Source organism: Tursiops truncatus, chromosome X (assembly GCF_011762595.2).
Source record: "Tursiops truncatus isolate mTurTru1 chromosome X, mTurTru1.mat.Y, whole genome shotgun sequence".
Lineage (NCBI taxonomy): Eukaryota > Metazoa > Chordata > Mammalia > Artiodactyla > Delphinidae > Tursiops > Tursiops truncatus.
The window spans coordinates 112,171,857-112,184,707 of NC_047055.1; the positions used below are offsets into that span (position 1 = coordinate 112,171,857).

General features: G+C 33.5%; 1 protein-coding gene across 9 annotated transcripts in view; it reads left to right on the top strand.

Annotated features, from left to right (window-relative positions):
- Positions 1-12,851, top strand: part of RPS6KA3 (ribosomal protein S6 kinase A3) — a 110,489-nt gene that overhangs the window by 18,765 nt on the left and 78,873 nt on the right. For 6 of the 9 annotated variants that reach the window (XM_019927692.3, XM_019927694.3, XM_073799152.1 and 3 more), the window contains one exon: positions 11,105-11,161. In XM_019927692.3, the coding sequence (XP_019783251.1) occupies positions 11,105-11,161 (57 nt within the window). Of the gene's footprint in view, positions 1-4,234; positions 4,256-5,244; positions 5,282-11,104; positions 11,162-11,898; positions 11,993-12,851 lie in introns of those variants that run through there. The other 3 variants (XM_033850157.2, XM_019927689.3, XM_019927693.3) reach the window with 3 other exon arrangements.

Genomic DNA, 12,851 nt, shown 5'->3' on the forward strand with positions numbered 1-12,851 from the left:
CTCAGACTTTTAGCCCTAGAAATGGAAGTGGACCCATTAGGGTAAGGGACTCAGCAGAATACCCTCAAGTATTTGCATTTGTCAATTCCTCTGGCAAGATGAGCAGGAGGAAAGAGAAGCTAACACTTACTGGGCACCCAGCATGGCTAAGCGTACTAAACTTTATTACAACCTCCGGCATAACTGGTATTCAAATCTTGTAGATTAGAAAACTGAGACTCATGTTAAGTAGCTTGCCCAAAGTCACACCTATAATAAAGGACAAAGCCAGGTTCTGAAACTTGGTATGTCAGGCTCCAAAGCCCATGATCTTTTCTCTACACTGTGATTTCCCAGACTTAACCTAATCACAGGAGTCATCTAAGGTGCCTGTTTAAAAAATGAAATACTGAGCCACGGGGCTTCTGGAACTTCTGATTCAGTTTCAGTTTGAGGTAAGGCCAGGTAGTGTATTATTAACAGGAATCTTAGGTGATTCTGATCATCACACAGGTTTGGGAAACACTGCCAACTCCATGTGGTACTAAGAGGTGGAGTTTGAAGGTGTTAGGAAGGCATAAATAGCAGTGGGCGTACACAGAGTAGCTTAAAAAATAAGTTGACACTTTACTAGTAAAATAAGACTGGTAAGATTGGATTGTGGAAATTATAAAATTGCTTTAGGTTCCTTAATCTGCACAGAAAAACAATGTTTCATTTATTTTCTCTTTGTTAGTACTTCTCTTTCAGGTGACAGCATTTGTTACAATCCATTCTTTGGTATGATCCTTGTTTACACTTGGATACAAAGGTACCAATGAAGGATATAGATAAAACTGTATTTTAGATGCAGAAAAGAAAGAAGGAATTACAGTTAGAAATAACGTACAAAACAGCTTTAAATACAGAATTAGTAATTTCCTCAGGTGTAAAAACCCCACAAAATTTTAAATACTTTTAATCCTTAAAGTCACAGGATTATAACATTTTCAAGCTGGAAAAGCCCTTAGATATCCACATATTTTATACATGAAGAAATCACAAATCAGAGAGGCTTTAAGGGCTTGCCCACAGTTAGTGGTGGATTCAAATCCATGCTGGCTAAGATTCCATCGAACTCTTATGGATTGCAGATAAGTACCAGAAAATAGTGACTTTTTAGAAATAAATTTAGTGACAATCATGTTTACCTTATATTCCCTACCTTATCTGATTTTATGGTTTCTTCCTTTTTAATTGCCCTCTCGAGAATATGAATATATTCAAAGGAGTCTCTTTTAGGAGATTATGCAATTTTACATATTACGTCGGATCAATGATACGTTAGAAAAACGAACCATTACCTTCTTAGTGTAGTGTATTTAACAAACGGACATTTTCAGAACATGTGTTAAGAGTTGTAGTTTTCTCCACTTTTTATTACAAAATTTTATTTTATAAATAGAGAAAAATGAGCACAGCTAGATGCCTATACTTGAATTCTAACAGTAATATGACATCATTTCTGTGTAGTAGTGTGAGCTTTGGATTCAGACTTGGGTTCAGTTGTCTTATCCGCAAACTTAATACCCCTGTGATCTTGGACAAGTTACTAATTCTCAACCTAAGTTTTTTCTTCTCTATATAATAACATCCCTCATAGTTGATTAATGATTAATTGGGATTAAATGAGAGAATATATGCAACATAGCCAACACTGTACTTTGAACAAAATAAGCATTGCATAAATGATAGCTGTTATTATTTATTTCCTTGAGCCAGTAGTTATTTAGAATAATATTGATTTCTGAATGAGTGCTTTATTTCCTTATTCAGTTTTTTGTCATAATCAGAAAATATCTGTAGAGTTCCTGCTTTTAAGAATTTTGGACTTACTTCATGGCCTAGAACATGGTCAGTCTTTTATAACTTTTCATAGATAACTTGAACCCATATTCTTTTTACATTATAAAATTCAATATCTACCTATTCTAATGTAAGTTACATCAAATGCTTTGTCCTGTTTTATTCATTATGCTAGTTGATGTTAGTGTGCTAAAATTTCCCCTTCCACCTGTGTCCATTTATTTCATGTTATAGTCCCCAGAACATCTCCTTTTGTGTTTTGTGGTTAGGTTAGTCGGTGATTAAGTGTTCAGTACTATTTTGCATTTATTATTTTTAATGACTCGTCTGAAAAAAGTTACACAGGCTGATTATAGAAAATCTGACAAACAGAAACATACACAGAAGGAAATAAACATCTTCACTCTTACTATGAAATATTATGAAAAGATTTAAATGTGATTAAGAGTAGGGGTTTTAGAATCAGAGTTAGGTTTGAATTTAAGCTCTACTTATTTGCTTTAGGCAGGATATTAGACTTTTTCATTTATTCAACAAATATTTATTGAGCACTTACTGTATGCCAGCCAGGCATTTTGCTAGGGGCTGAGGATACAGCGCTTTAAAAGATTGACATACCCATCTTAGCTTAATGTCCTCATTTGTAAATTAGTGATAACGCCTCACAGAGTTCTTAGAAGCATCAAAGATGTACTTGCCTGGTGTGCAGTAATTGCTCAGTAAATGATAACAATTATTATTACTGTATGTATTAAGTACTAATTATATTTTTAGTCCAAATCAAATCACCTTTTTATTTAATCAGCTTAAGGTTTTTGCTTCACATTTTATTTTTGGCCTTAATAATACATACACTTGCTTTCTTCTTTTTCTTTATGCTTTTCTATGCTTATCTGTTTTTGCTTGGCTTTCTCTTTAAAGCGGTAAATACTGGTGTGGATTTTTTAAGCTTCTTAAAAATATAACCTAAGACTATTAAAATTTTTATTATCAAGCATTTCAAACACATACCAGAGTAGAGAGAATAGTATAATGAACCACCATATTTCCATAGCCCAGCCTCAAAGATTATCTCATGGCCAGTCTTGTTTCATCTGTACTCCCCATCATACACACTACTTTCTCTCTTCCCCTCCCTGGCTCCAGTGGATTATTTTGAAGCTACTCCTAGATACATCAATTCAGACATAAATATTTACGTTTATATTTCTTAAAAGATAAAGACTTTTATAAACATCAAACATACCATCATCACTCATAAAAACATCAATAATTCTGTAATAGCATCCAATATCCAGTAAGACACTTTGCTTTAATTAGATACTTTACATTTCTTACATTATTACTTTTGGAATTATTTCTGTCATCCTATTTTAAGTTTTTTATTCTTTTCCTTATGGTTTGTTTTTTTTCTTCGGCCTTATGGATTTGTTTGTTTGAAGAGGTTATGAAATATTGAAGAAAGAATTATGGAGCTAGAAAGACTTGGCTTTGAACCTTGCTTCTGCCGTTCACAAATTAACTTTGCTGAGCCTTGGTTTCCTCATCTGTAAAATAGGGGTAATTATACCTACCTCCGTGCTTAGGGTTGAATGTGATGCCTGCATAAAGTACTATTCACAGTCTTTGCCAGTTATTATATTCTCCACTGATTTGGACTGCAATGAATAAGTATAATTCTCGGTTGTTGTATGCTTTTTCAAAGCATGCCAAAATTTATATTTATTTGGTAGTTACTAAAAGTAGTGGTTTTAAAATATCTTTTTAGGAAAGACAGAGAATTTAGAATCTTAGTTTCTCCCTTCTTCCACTACCTCTTTTAATTTGAGTCCACATTAATTTATCCTGAGGTTACAAATCTTACCTTTAACTTTCTAAAGGTTTATATTGTTTATATACTTATATCAGTTATTTATTCTTCATTATTGACCCTTTCTCCTTTATTGGGGTTAATTATTTTATTCAGTTATTTCTAGATATTAAGTTGGTATCAATATACTTCACCAATTCTTTCCTACCTCAGTATTCTTGAGTTCTTATTTTGTTTCTCTTTCAATGGTCTAAGACATACCTTTGAACAGTTTATGAAAAAGGTACTACCAGGATGGTGAAATTTTATAAGACTGCAGAACTAAGAAGAATTTCCTGTGATCTTTGTATATGAACAAGTAGAACAAGGTATAAAATTCTTAGATCATAACTTTTCCCTTTTAACTCTCTGTAAGTCATTACTTCATTGTCTTCTGGCATTTTATTGTTGCAGAGGAGAAATCTGAGGTCAATCTGATTTTAGTTTCTTTGAAAATAACCTATTTTTTTCTGCTTGTATGCTTGTAGGATTATATCTTTATCCTTGAAATTTAAAAACATTTGCCAGGACATGTCTTGGTGTTGATGATCTCTGTTGAACCTTCTCAGTCTCCAGTCTCAGGTATTTTTTTCCGGAACTGGAAAGTTTTCTTATACTTTTGATTGATTAAACTGCTGGGGTTTTTTCTTTAGGAGCATCTGTTATTCATAGATTATTTCTACGTCTGTCCTCCATCGTTTTTTAATCTTTTCTTTCATTTTTTTTTCATTTACTCAAGTTTGTCCTCCTTGGCATGGATTCTGTTTTCTGCAGTGTCAGTTCCAATACTTGCTATTCACAATGCAGATTTAATTTTGGCTACCGTGTTTTCGTTTCTTTATTCTTATCTCAACATACTCTTGTTTCATAAGCAGAATTCCCCTTAGGGGTACACTCCAAAAAAATGAGATGGATTCAGGCCTAAAACCGTATCTATTTTCTGAGGCCACAACCACAGGAAACCATCAGAGAGGAAAAAAAAAAAAGCTTCTGAAAGTTTCCTCTAAAACTTAATAATGTAAATATAACCAGTGGTCATTCCTACCCTAGTCTAGAAAATAGAATAGTCTTGAGTACTAGCAGACCTTTAGTTGCTAGAGGAATAGCAAAGCACATGTAAGGGCACCTTAACTAGAAATAAATGGATTTTTCTAGTTACATTGATTGTTTTTCTCTTTATAAAAAATATATAATAAATGCATATAATTTTGAAAATACAGTACAAAGAAGAAAATCCTATGACCCAGGTAACTACTGATAAGATTTTATATATGTTTTGCCAGTTACATGCACACATGTTGGGAGGGGGGTATGCAAAATTGGGATCATACTATTTAGTTTTGTATCCTTTTTAACTTAATATATTGCAATCATATTTTTGCATCATTAATTTTTCTTTGAGGCCCTGATTTTAACCATTGCATAGTATTCCTACATATGAATAGATGTATTATGATTTATTTAACCAGTCCCCTGTTGGTCATTTAGATTGTTTTCTATTTTTCAGTATAATGAGTATGATGAATATCACTGTACATAAGTCTTTATGCACATCTCTGATATTTCCTTAGGATAAATGAGGAGCTGATTCTTAATCCTGTCACATTGGTAAGGATTATATACATTCCTTATTAAGAATATAAAATGCTTGTTTCTTATTGTTTCAATGTGATTGCATAGAAGATTCTTTGGATTCTGAACAATTTGATGGTATCTTAACTGAAGTTTTAGAGAGGTTTCTCATGCCTCATCCTCAGCACCTTCACGGAAGTCCTATGGCATACACTTTGGACAGGAAAACCACTGCTGATATCAGGGAGTTTGGAAGGCAGATACACTTGTGGAAACTTGAGGACAGTAAAGGAAAAAAAAAAGGCATGATTCTTGCTCATATCTACAACCTGGGTCTCCAAATTAGTACACTAGGGCTCTGGCCCCATTCTTTTCCTCCTCCCTTCCTGTTACTTTAGGCTGTTTTCTGTGAGGAATTCTTTTCTCCCAGTGTTCATATATACATTTCATTTCCAGGTAGTAGGATGTCAGTAGATGATATGTCCTACTAAGTTCAAGGTAGCATTTTTGAATCACAGATCATTTTTTTAGTCCTAGTGTACTTATACAAGATGATCTCCTGCTGGACTCAGTGCATTTTTTCAGAGGTATCAAACAGCCAAACGGCCTGGAAATGTGTGTGGTTGTAACATGCCATTACAGCAAAACAATCTGTTTAATAGGGTTGCTTAAAATAAATTTTTTTTAATTAGAAAAATACTCTTATTTTTAACACTTCAAAATTTTCCTTAAAATACTTTGGGATATTCTAGAAGTCCTGAAACGTTCGTTCAGAATTACTGACTTGAATTGTTTATTGCCTTAAGAGCAGGAAAATTATCTTAAGTGATAATTTTATACCACAACATTAGAAGTTAATGTTGAAAACAATACCTGCTGAAACTCAAGCTAACAGTCTCCTTTTTCTGATTTGTTCTGATAAGGCCCATATTGTACGTTATTCTAATTTTTGACTTTTACACATTTCAGACTACCAGAGTAAAGCTTGATTAGCATTTCCTAACCTTTTCTAGTATTTCACATAATATTTGCATATGTACAGTCTGCCAAGATCTGCGATTTTTTGGCTGGAAGGCATTATGGTGGGATGAGAGAGGATAAATACATTTGCCTCACGTTTAAACTATTCTTTTGCATTTGTACTCTATAGCCACATTGTATAAAAATATATCACACATATGAATGATCTCTTCTACCCTGCTTGACAGGAAATTGGCTGTAGTAAGTGGTGAAACAGGTATCTCAACACTCTCTTGTACTTCTTTATTGCATTACACTTTGGAAGCTAACTGTAGAAATGTAAATGTTACACAGTCAATTGAGGCCAAAGAGGGGACAGGAGGTAGCATTTACTGAGCATCTACTGTCCCTTGGTGGGTCCTTTTAATTACAGCATCCCTGTGAAGTAGATATTATATGCATCTTACAAATGAAGAAACTGAGGCTCAAAATGTTAAGTAACTTACCCAAGGTCAGGTAACTACAGTAGTAAGTGACAGAACTGGGGTTTAAACCTGGTACTAGCCAGATTCAGACCACATGTTTTTTTCTATTTGTTTCTTAAAATTAGAGAAATAAATTTTCTTGTTTAATTGGTATTATTCCTTGAACTTTTGGAACGATAAGTATTACAATATTGAGTCAGACTGGTGGTCCATGTAACCTAATCTCTAGTGAAGCCGAGAGTCCTTTTTCAAAAGTGAAAATTCTTAGCTGCCTAGGTAACTTTATACTCATTTCTATTTAGATAGCATTTGAATTGAATTGAATATACTCATTTCTATTTTAGATAGCATTTGAATCCTTGTTTTGGCAAAGTGATACAAAAGGTTTGTTGAACTAAAGGTGCTTTTTTGGGTCGGTTTTGGTAAAGCTTCACTGGTATGTAGGATAACATTAGCTTTTATATTTTCCTGCTTTAAAAATTAAATTGTTCAAAATTTTAAATCTTTGGTAAACTCAGAAAGGAAGTAGTTGTTTTTGCAAAAAGTAGAGCATAAAATACCTTTAGATGTTTCACTTAATTTTTTTCTTAGATTGTTTTGTTAGTATATCGCTATTAATTAGCTGGGTGAAAAGTTCAGAAAAGAAAATACGTTGTACAATTTATGGATTACATGAAGCTGAAAATAGTGAAGTAGCTGATTGGCAGATTTGGAATCTAATCTGTAGAGGTTGTAGCAATGAATCAGAACTGGAAAAAGATGAATCAAAAATTTAAAGTAAGGCTTTATTCATGAGACTAAGTACGGAATAGAGGATAGAAGGCTTAGTTGCAGTGTAAGTGAAGAAAACAAGGAAGTAACAGACAGAAAACAGGGAAAAAAATAATATGACCGAGCAATGTGTTGTGGACCTTCCAAAAATAATGCATATGTGAACTGCATTAATATAAGTTTATTATGTAGGGCAAGGGAGGTGATATGCCCTTTACTTTACTCTGCATTGGTCATATCAAGGTTGCAATGTTAATTGCACACAATTCTCTTTACTACCCTTTCAGATGAATTGGATGCATGCTCAGAGAAGAAAGTGGTCTCATCTTCTAAAAGGAGTGTTTGAAGGACCTCGAGTTATCTAGGAAAGAACAGACTTGGGGTAGTTTATAGTCATAGCTGTAGATTTACTTCTGTGACTTTGTAGATAGAGTACAGGCAAGTTAGTCATCATGTATTAGTAATCCTCTTAAAGGAAATTTGCATTTGAGGAAAGTTACTGTATGAAGAAGAGCATTATCGAGCAGCCAGTGCTTTTTCTGAGTTAGTATAGTAAGCTGCCTGGTGAGATACTTCTTTCTTGTCCTGATAGTGTTCAAATATAGGTGAGAATGGGATAGAAAGAACTTAAGCATATGATATGAGTATATTTGTATATTTGGAACAGAAAACTTTCAAGATCCCTTACCAATTCTAAACTTTTTCTGATTCTAAGATCAAAAGGTCTTTATGCAGTATTATTTTATCCTCATGAAGCTACCTTACCTTAATAATAGTAATTTGCGTTGGTACAGCTTCTTACAGTTTATAATGTATTTTCTTATGAGTTATCTCAGTTTTGAGCTTAACAACAACCCTTTGAGTAGACAGGGCAGGTATCCCCATTTTGAACAGATCAAGTAATAGGTTAGGAGAAAGTCTGAATTGCCCCAAATCATAAAGCTTTTAAGTGGCAGACCTAGGACTCTACCCCTGGTCTACCAATTCTGATTTTAGTGCTGTTTCTACCACACCAAAAAGTAAGTTATAAGCTGTGATTGTTACTTTGCATTGAAAATTACAAGGAGCAGATGATTCTCAAATTATATTCCCATGGAAGATATAAATGTAGCTCAAGTTAAACCAAGGGTTCTAAAAGCCAAATAATGGGGAGCCATTGAGTAGATCTGTGTCAGTCGGAAGAGAACACTGTGTATAATTAACGAGAAAATCTACGTTGGGCTACTAGATTAATGATGATACCATTTACTAAGAGCAAATGCAGGAGAAGTAGCAGATTGGTGGGCCACAGAGGGAGTGATTGAATTTTGGCTATAATTAAAATAGCTAACTTTGATTGTTTACTATGTGACAGGTCTTATGTCATTATTCTCATTTAGTCTTCACAACTCTCTGAAGACTTTTCAATCTCCACTTTCCATATGAAGAAAGTAGAGCTTAGATAGTTTAAATAACTTGTTCAAGGCTTCATAATTAGTGTAAGAGCAGAAATTTGAATCTAGGTGTCTGACTCCAAAACCAATGTTCTTAAGAGCTAGTTTAAGGTTTGTCTGGAATGTTTGGATAAAAATCATCAGTGTTCAGTTGAATAAATGGTTGTGGCTTTTAAGAGGATGTATCCTGGAGTTATTTGAGTCCTTACCAAAGAAGTGGGCAATACATAGCCTCTGAAAGTGTCTTTGGAAAATAAAGATTTTATACCTGCCTCCCCCTTTTCTGCATTTTGGCACCATTTCTGTGCTTTGTAATATTGTGTGGGCATTCCCTAACCTAGGAACATACTCTGAGTGTTTGAAAATGAAAGTTACCCTTTTTAAGGGTCAGTAGACCTGTGAGGTCCTGTAAGATGGATCTTTAGGATAGGGGCATGTTTCATTAACCTTTCATCTCCAGCTTGGTGCCTAGAACATAGCATGAATGAAATGAAATGGATGGATGAATGGTTGGGTGAATAAATAGAGATAGGGAGAGTAGAGAGAGGAGTTCAAGTTCAGAGCAGCTGTCTCATGTGCGATGTGGGGTAATGGGTGGGCTACCTTTTATTTCCCAGTTGATAATTCTCCAAAGATGGTTAGCTTAGATCCTTGTACATTTGTTGAATTAACAAGTGGTCAGGGGCATTTACTCCTTTTCCCAGTGAGGGAACTAGAGAAGACATTACGTATACCTGACTTTTGGTTTTGTTTTGTTTTTAATTACACAAATAATACATATTCATCATAGACATTGTAGACACATTAGAAAATCCAAATAAGCAAAACAAACAATTTAAATTGTCTAAAATTCTACCACTCAGAGATAGCCACTGTTAACATTTTGGTGTATATCCTTCCAGAGTTTTTCCCATACAAATATATACATTAAAACATGTATATATTTATTTAAAATGGGATCATTACAATTCATATTGTTTTGTAAACTGCTTTTTTCACTTATTACATGTGACTGTCTTTCCATGTCAATAAATTTACATCTTTATCATCATTTTTAGTGACTGCATAGTATTCCATTATATGGATGTACCATGATATATTTAACTAGTTCTCTATTGTTAGGAATTTAGGTTTACAATTTGGAGTTCTTTTTGGAAAAAGTTATGGTGAGCATTCTTATATGTATATCTTTGCACACTTGTCTTTTTTTTTTTTAAAGTTGAAATGATGGGACATTTCAAAGTTTTATGTGTCTCTTTTTGTTTTTTAAATACAGACTTAGATTGCCTTCTTGAAGGGTTGTGCTGATTTACACTTTCTCCAGCAGTATATCCAGAGTGCTCTTTTCCCCATATCCGTATTAGCACTGGGTATTTTTTTTTCTGTAAATCGTTAGCAATTTGAAAGGCGAAGGTATCTTTTGGTTAAATGCATTTCTTTGATTAGCATTAAGGCTGAACTCTTTTTTTCCCTTATTGCTCATTTCTGTTGAGGTTCATTGTTTTTTCTTACAGGTTTGTAAAATGAAGTTCTTTATGTATTGAGGATACCAACCCTTTGTCATATGTTGCTTTTATTTTTTTGTAATCAATTTGTCTTTATCTTTTTAATGTCCGGCAGAAGACGTTTTAAACTTTTATGGATTCAAATGTCATTTTTCTTTCCTTTATGATTTCTGCCTCCTTACCTCATAAGTAGCACTCACCTATATTTTCTTCTAATACTTGTATAATTTTACTTTTTGACATTTAAACGTTTAATCCATCTGGAATCTCTTTGATGTAGAGACCTAGCTTAATTTTCCCCCAAATAATTAATCATTTGCCCTGATTTTCAATGGAGTTGGAATTTAGAATGTGTTTTGACACAGAATGTATTGTAAACAATGTTTGGTGAGGTTTAAATAAGACCACTGTAGTGCATTTAACTATTAAACTCAAGAGCTTACCTGGAAAGGTAACCATCATTTATTATATCATTTCCATGGAAAAAATATTTTTATAGTTTTAAATAATCAGTTTACACATTAACTTTTGAAGCACAACCTGTTGCAAATTGGCAACTGCATACTTAAATGGTGGTTCTGTACTTCATTAGAACCCTTTAGGGGTGAAAATATTCCTATACGGTTTTGTTTTACCTGTCTTCATTTGACTTAAACTGATGTGAGATCTGTTTTGGTAACTTTCTACTTGCTATACTTTTCACAGAATGGACAGCAAATTATGGATGAACCTATGGGAGAGGAGGAGATTAATCCACAAACTGTAAGTAAAATATTGTATCATAAGGGATACAGATAAATCAGATACCATAAAATTTAAGTATTCTTATTTTTAAACTGAACAAAGTAATGATTTTACAGTGTTAGAAACTTGTTGATGCTTTCACATTAATTTTACCAAAATACATTCTTGAATGTGCCAGTGACATTTTTAAAAACTGTTTGATGAGACTGATTTTAAGAGAAGGACAAGACAAACTACTTTACATTGTTGAAGGTTTTTCATTTAAAAAAAAAACTTAAAAGCAAACTAACCATAGATTTATTAGTGAAATAAGTATAAAGGTCATTATTTTTTGGAGATACTTAATGTTGAAAATGATTGCTCACCATTTCCTCATCTTGTGTTTTTGGTTCAGTCCTGAATCCCCAGCACCTAGACCAGTGCCTGGCACGTAATAGACACTCATTAAATATTAAGTAAATGAATTAATAAATTGTCTCCTCTTGCAAGAAAACCATTGTTAGCAGCTCAGTTATTATCATCATTTTCTTCTGTATATAAGACAATTATTATTGATATTTACAAAATATATATACTCTGCCACTTGCTTTTTTCACTTAATATGTCTTGAACATCTTTTTATGCCAATACCTGTAGATCTGCCTTATTTTAAATGGTTTCATAGTATTCTGTTTTGTGCATGTCTTGTACTTAATGTAATTTTCCCCCATTTATTTTTGTGAACTTGTGTTTCAGTAGGACATAGTCTTAGAAAAGGATGTGCTGGAACAAAGGATATGAACATTTAAATCTCAATAAGCATTGCCAGATTGCCCTCCAAACCAAAAAGTTGTAAAAACTTCACTATATGTGAGTGTTTGTTTGACCATACCCTATTCAACACTAGATATTATCAGAAATTATTTTTAATTTGAGCCACACTAAATAAATCATACTTTCTCTTTTCAGTTTGCATCTCATTTGATTATTAGTGAAGTGTCCATGCATTATTGGCCTTTGTATTTTTGTATTTGCCCAATTTTCTTTTGGGTTACTTACTGTCTCATTATGGTCTATATGATCTCTGTATATATTCTGGATGTTAACTCCATGTCTATAATATATCTTGCAAATGTTTTCCCCCTACTTTTTTTTTAACAGTGATTATGTTGTCTTTCACTGTATGTGTACAGAAGTTTTCATTTTTAAATGGTCAGTTCTGGCTTCTGGGTTTCATGTTTTAGTTAGAAAATCCTTCCTTGAATCAAGTTTATAAAAATATCCTCTCACATTTTCATCTACCACTTTTATGGTTTTGTTTTTTGCATTTAGATTTGTGGTCTACTTGGAATTTTAGTACCTGTTACGATGCAGAAATATAACTTTTCTTTCCAAATGGGTTGTCCTAATCTCTACTTACTGAATAAATAAAACCCATTCATTCCCACTCATTTGAGATCCCTCTTTTACCAGATGTAAAATAGCCATATACCCCTAGTATTAGTTTCCTAGGACTGCCCTAATGAAGTACCACAAGTGGGTGGCTTAAATAACAGAAATTTATTCTCTCAGTTTGTAAGACTAGAAGTTTGAAATCAAGGTGTCGACAGATCCATGTTCTCTCTGAAAGTTCTGGGGGAGGATCCTTCCTTGCCTGTTCCAGCTTCTGTTGTCTGCTGGCAGTCCTTGGCATTCCTTGGCTTGTAGACATCACTCCAATCTCTGCCTC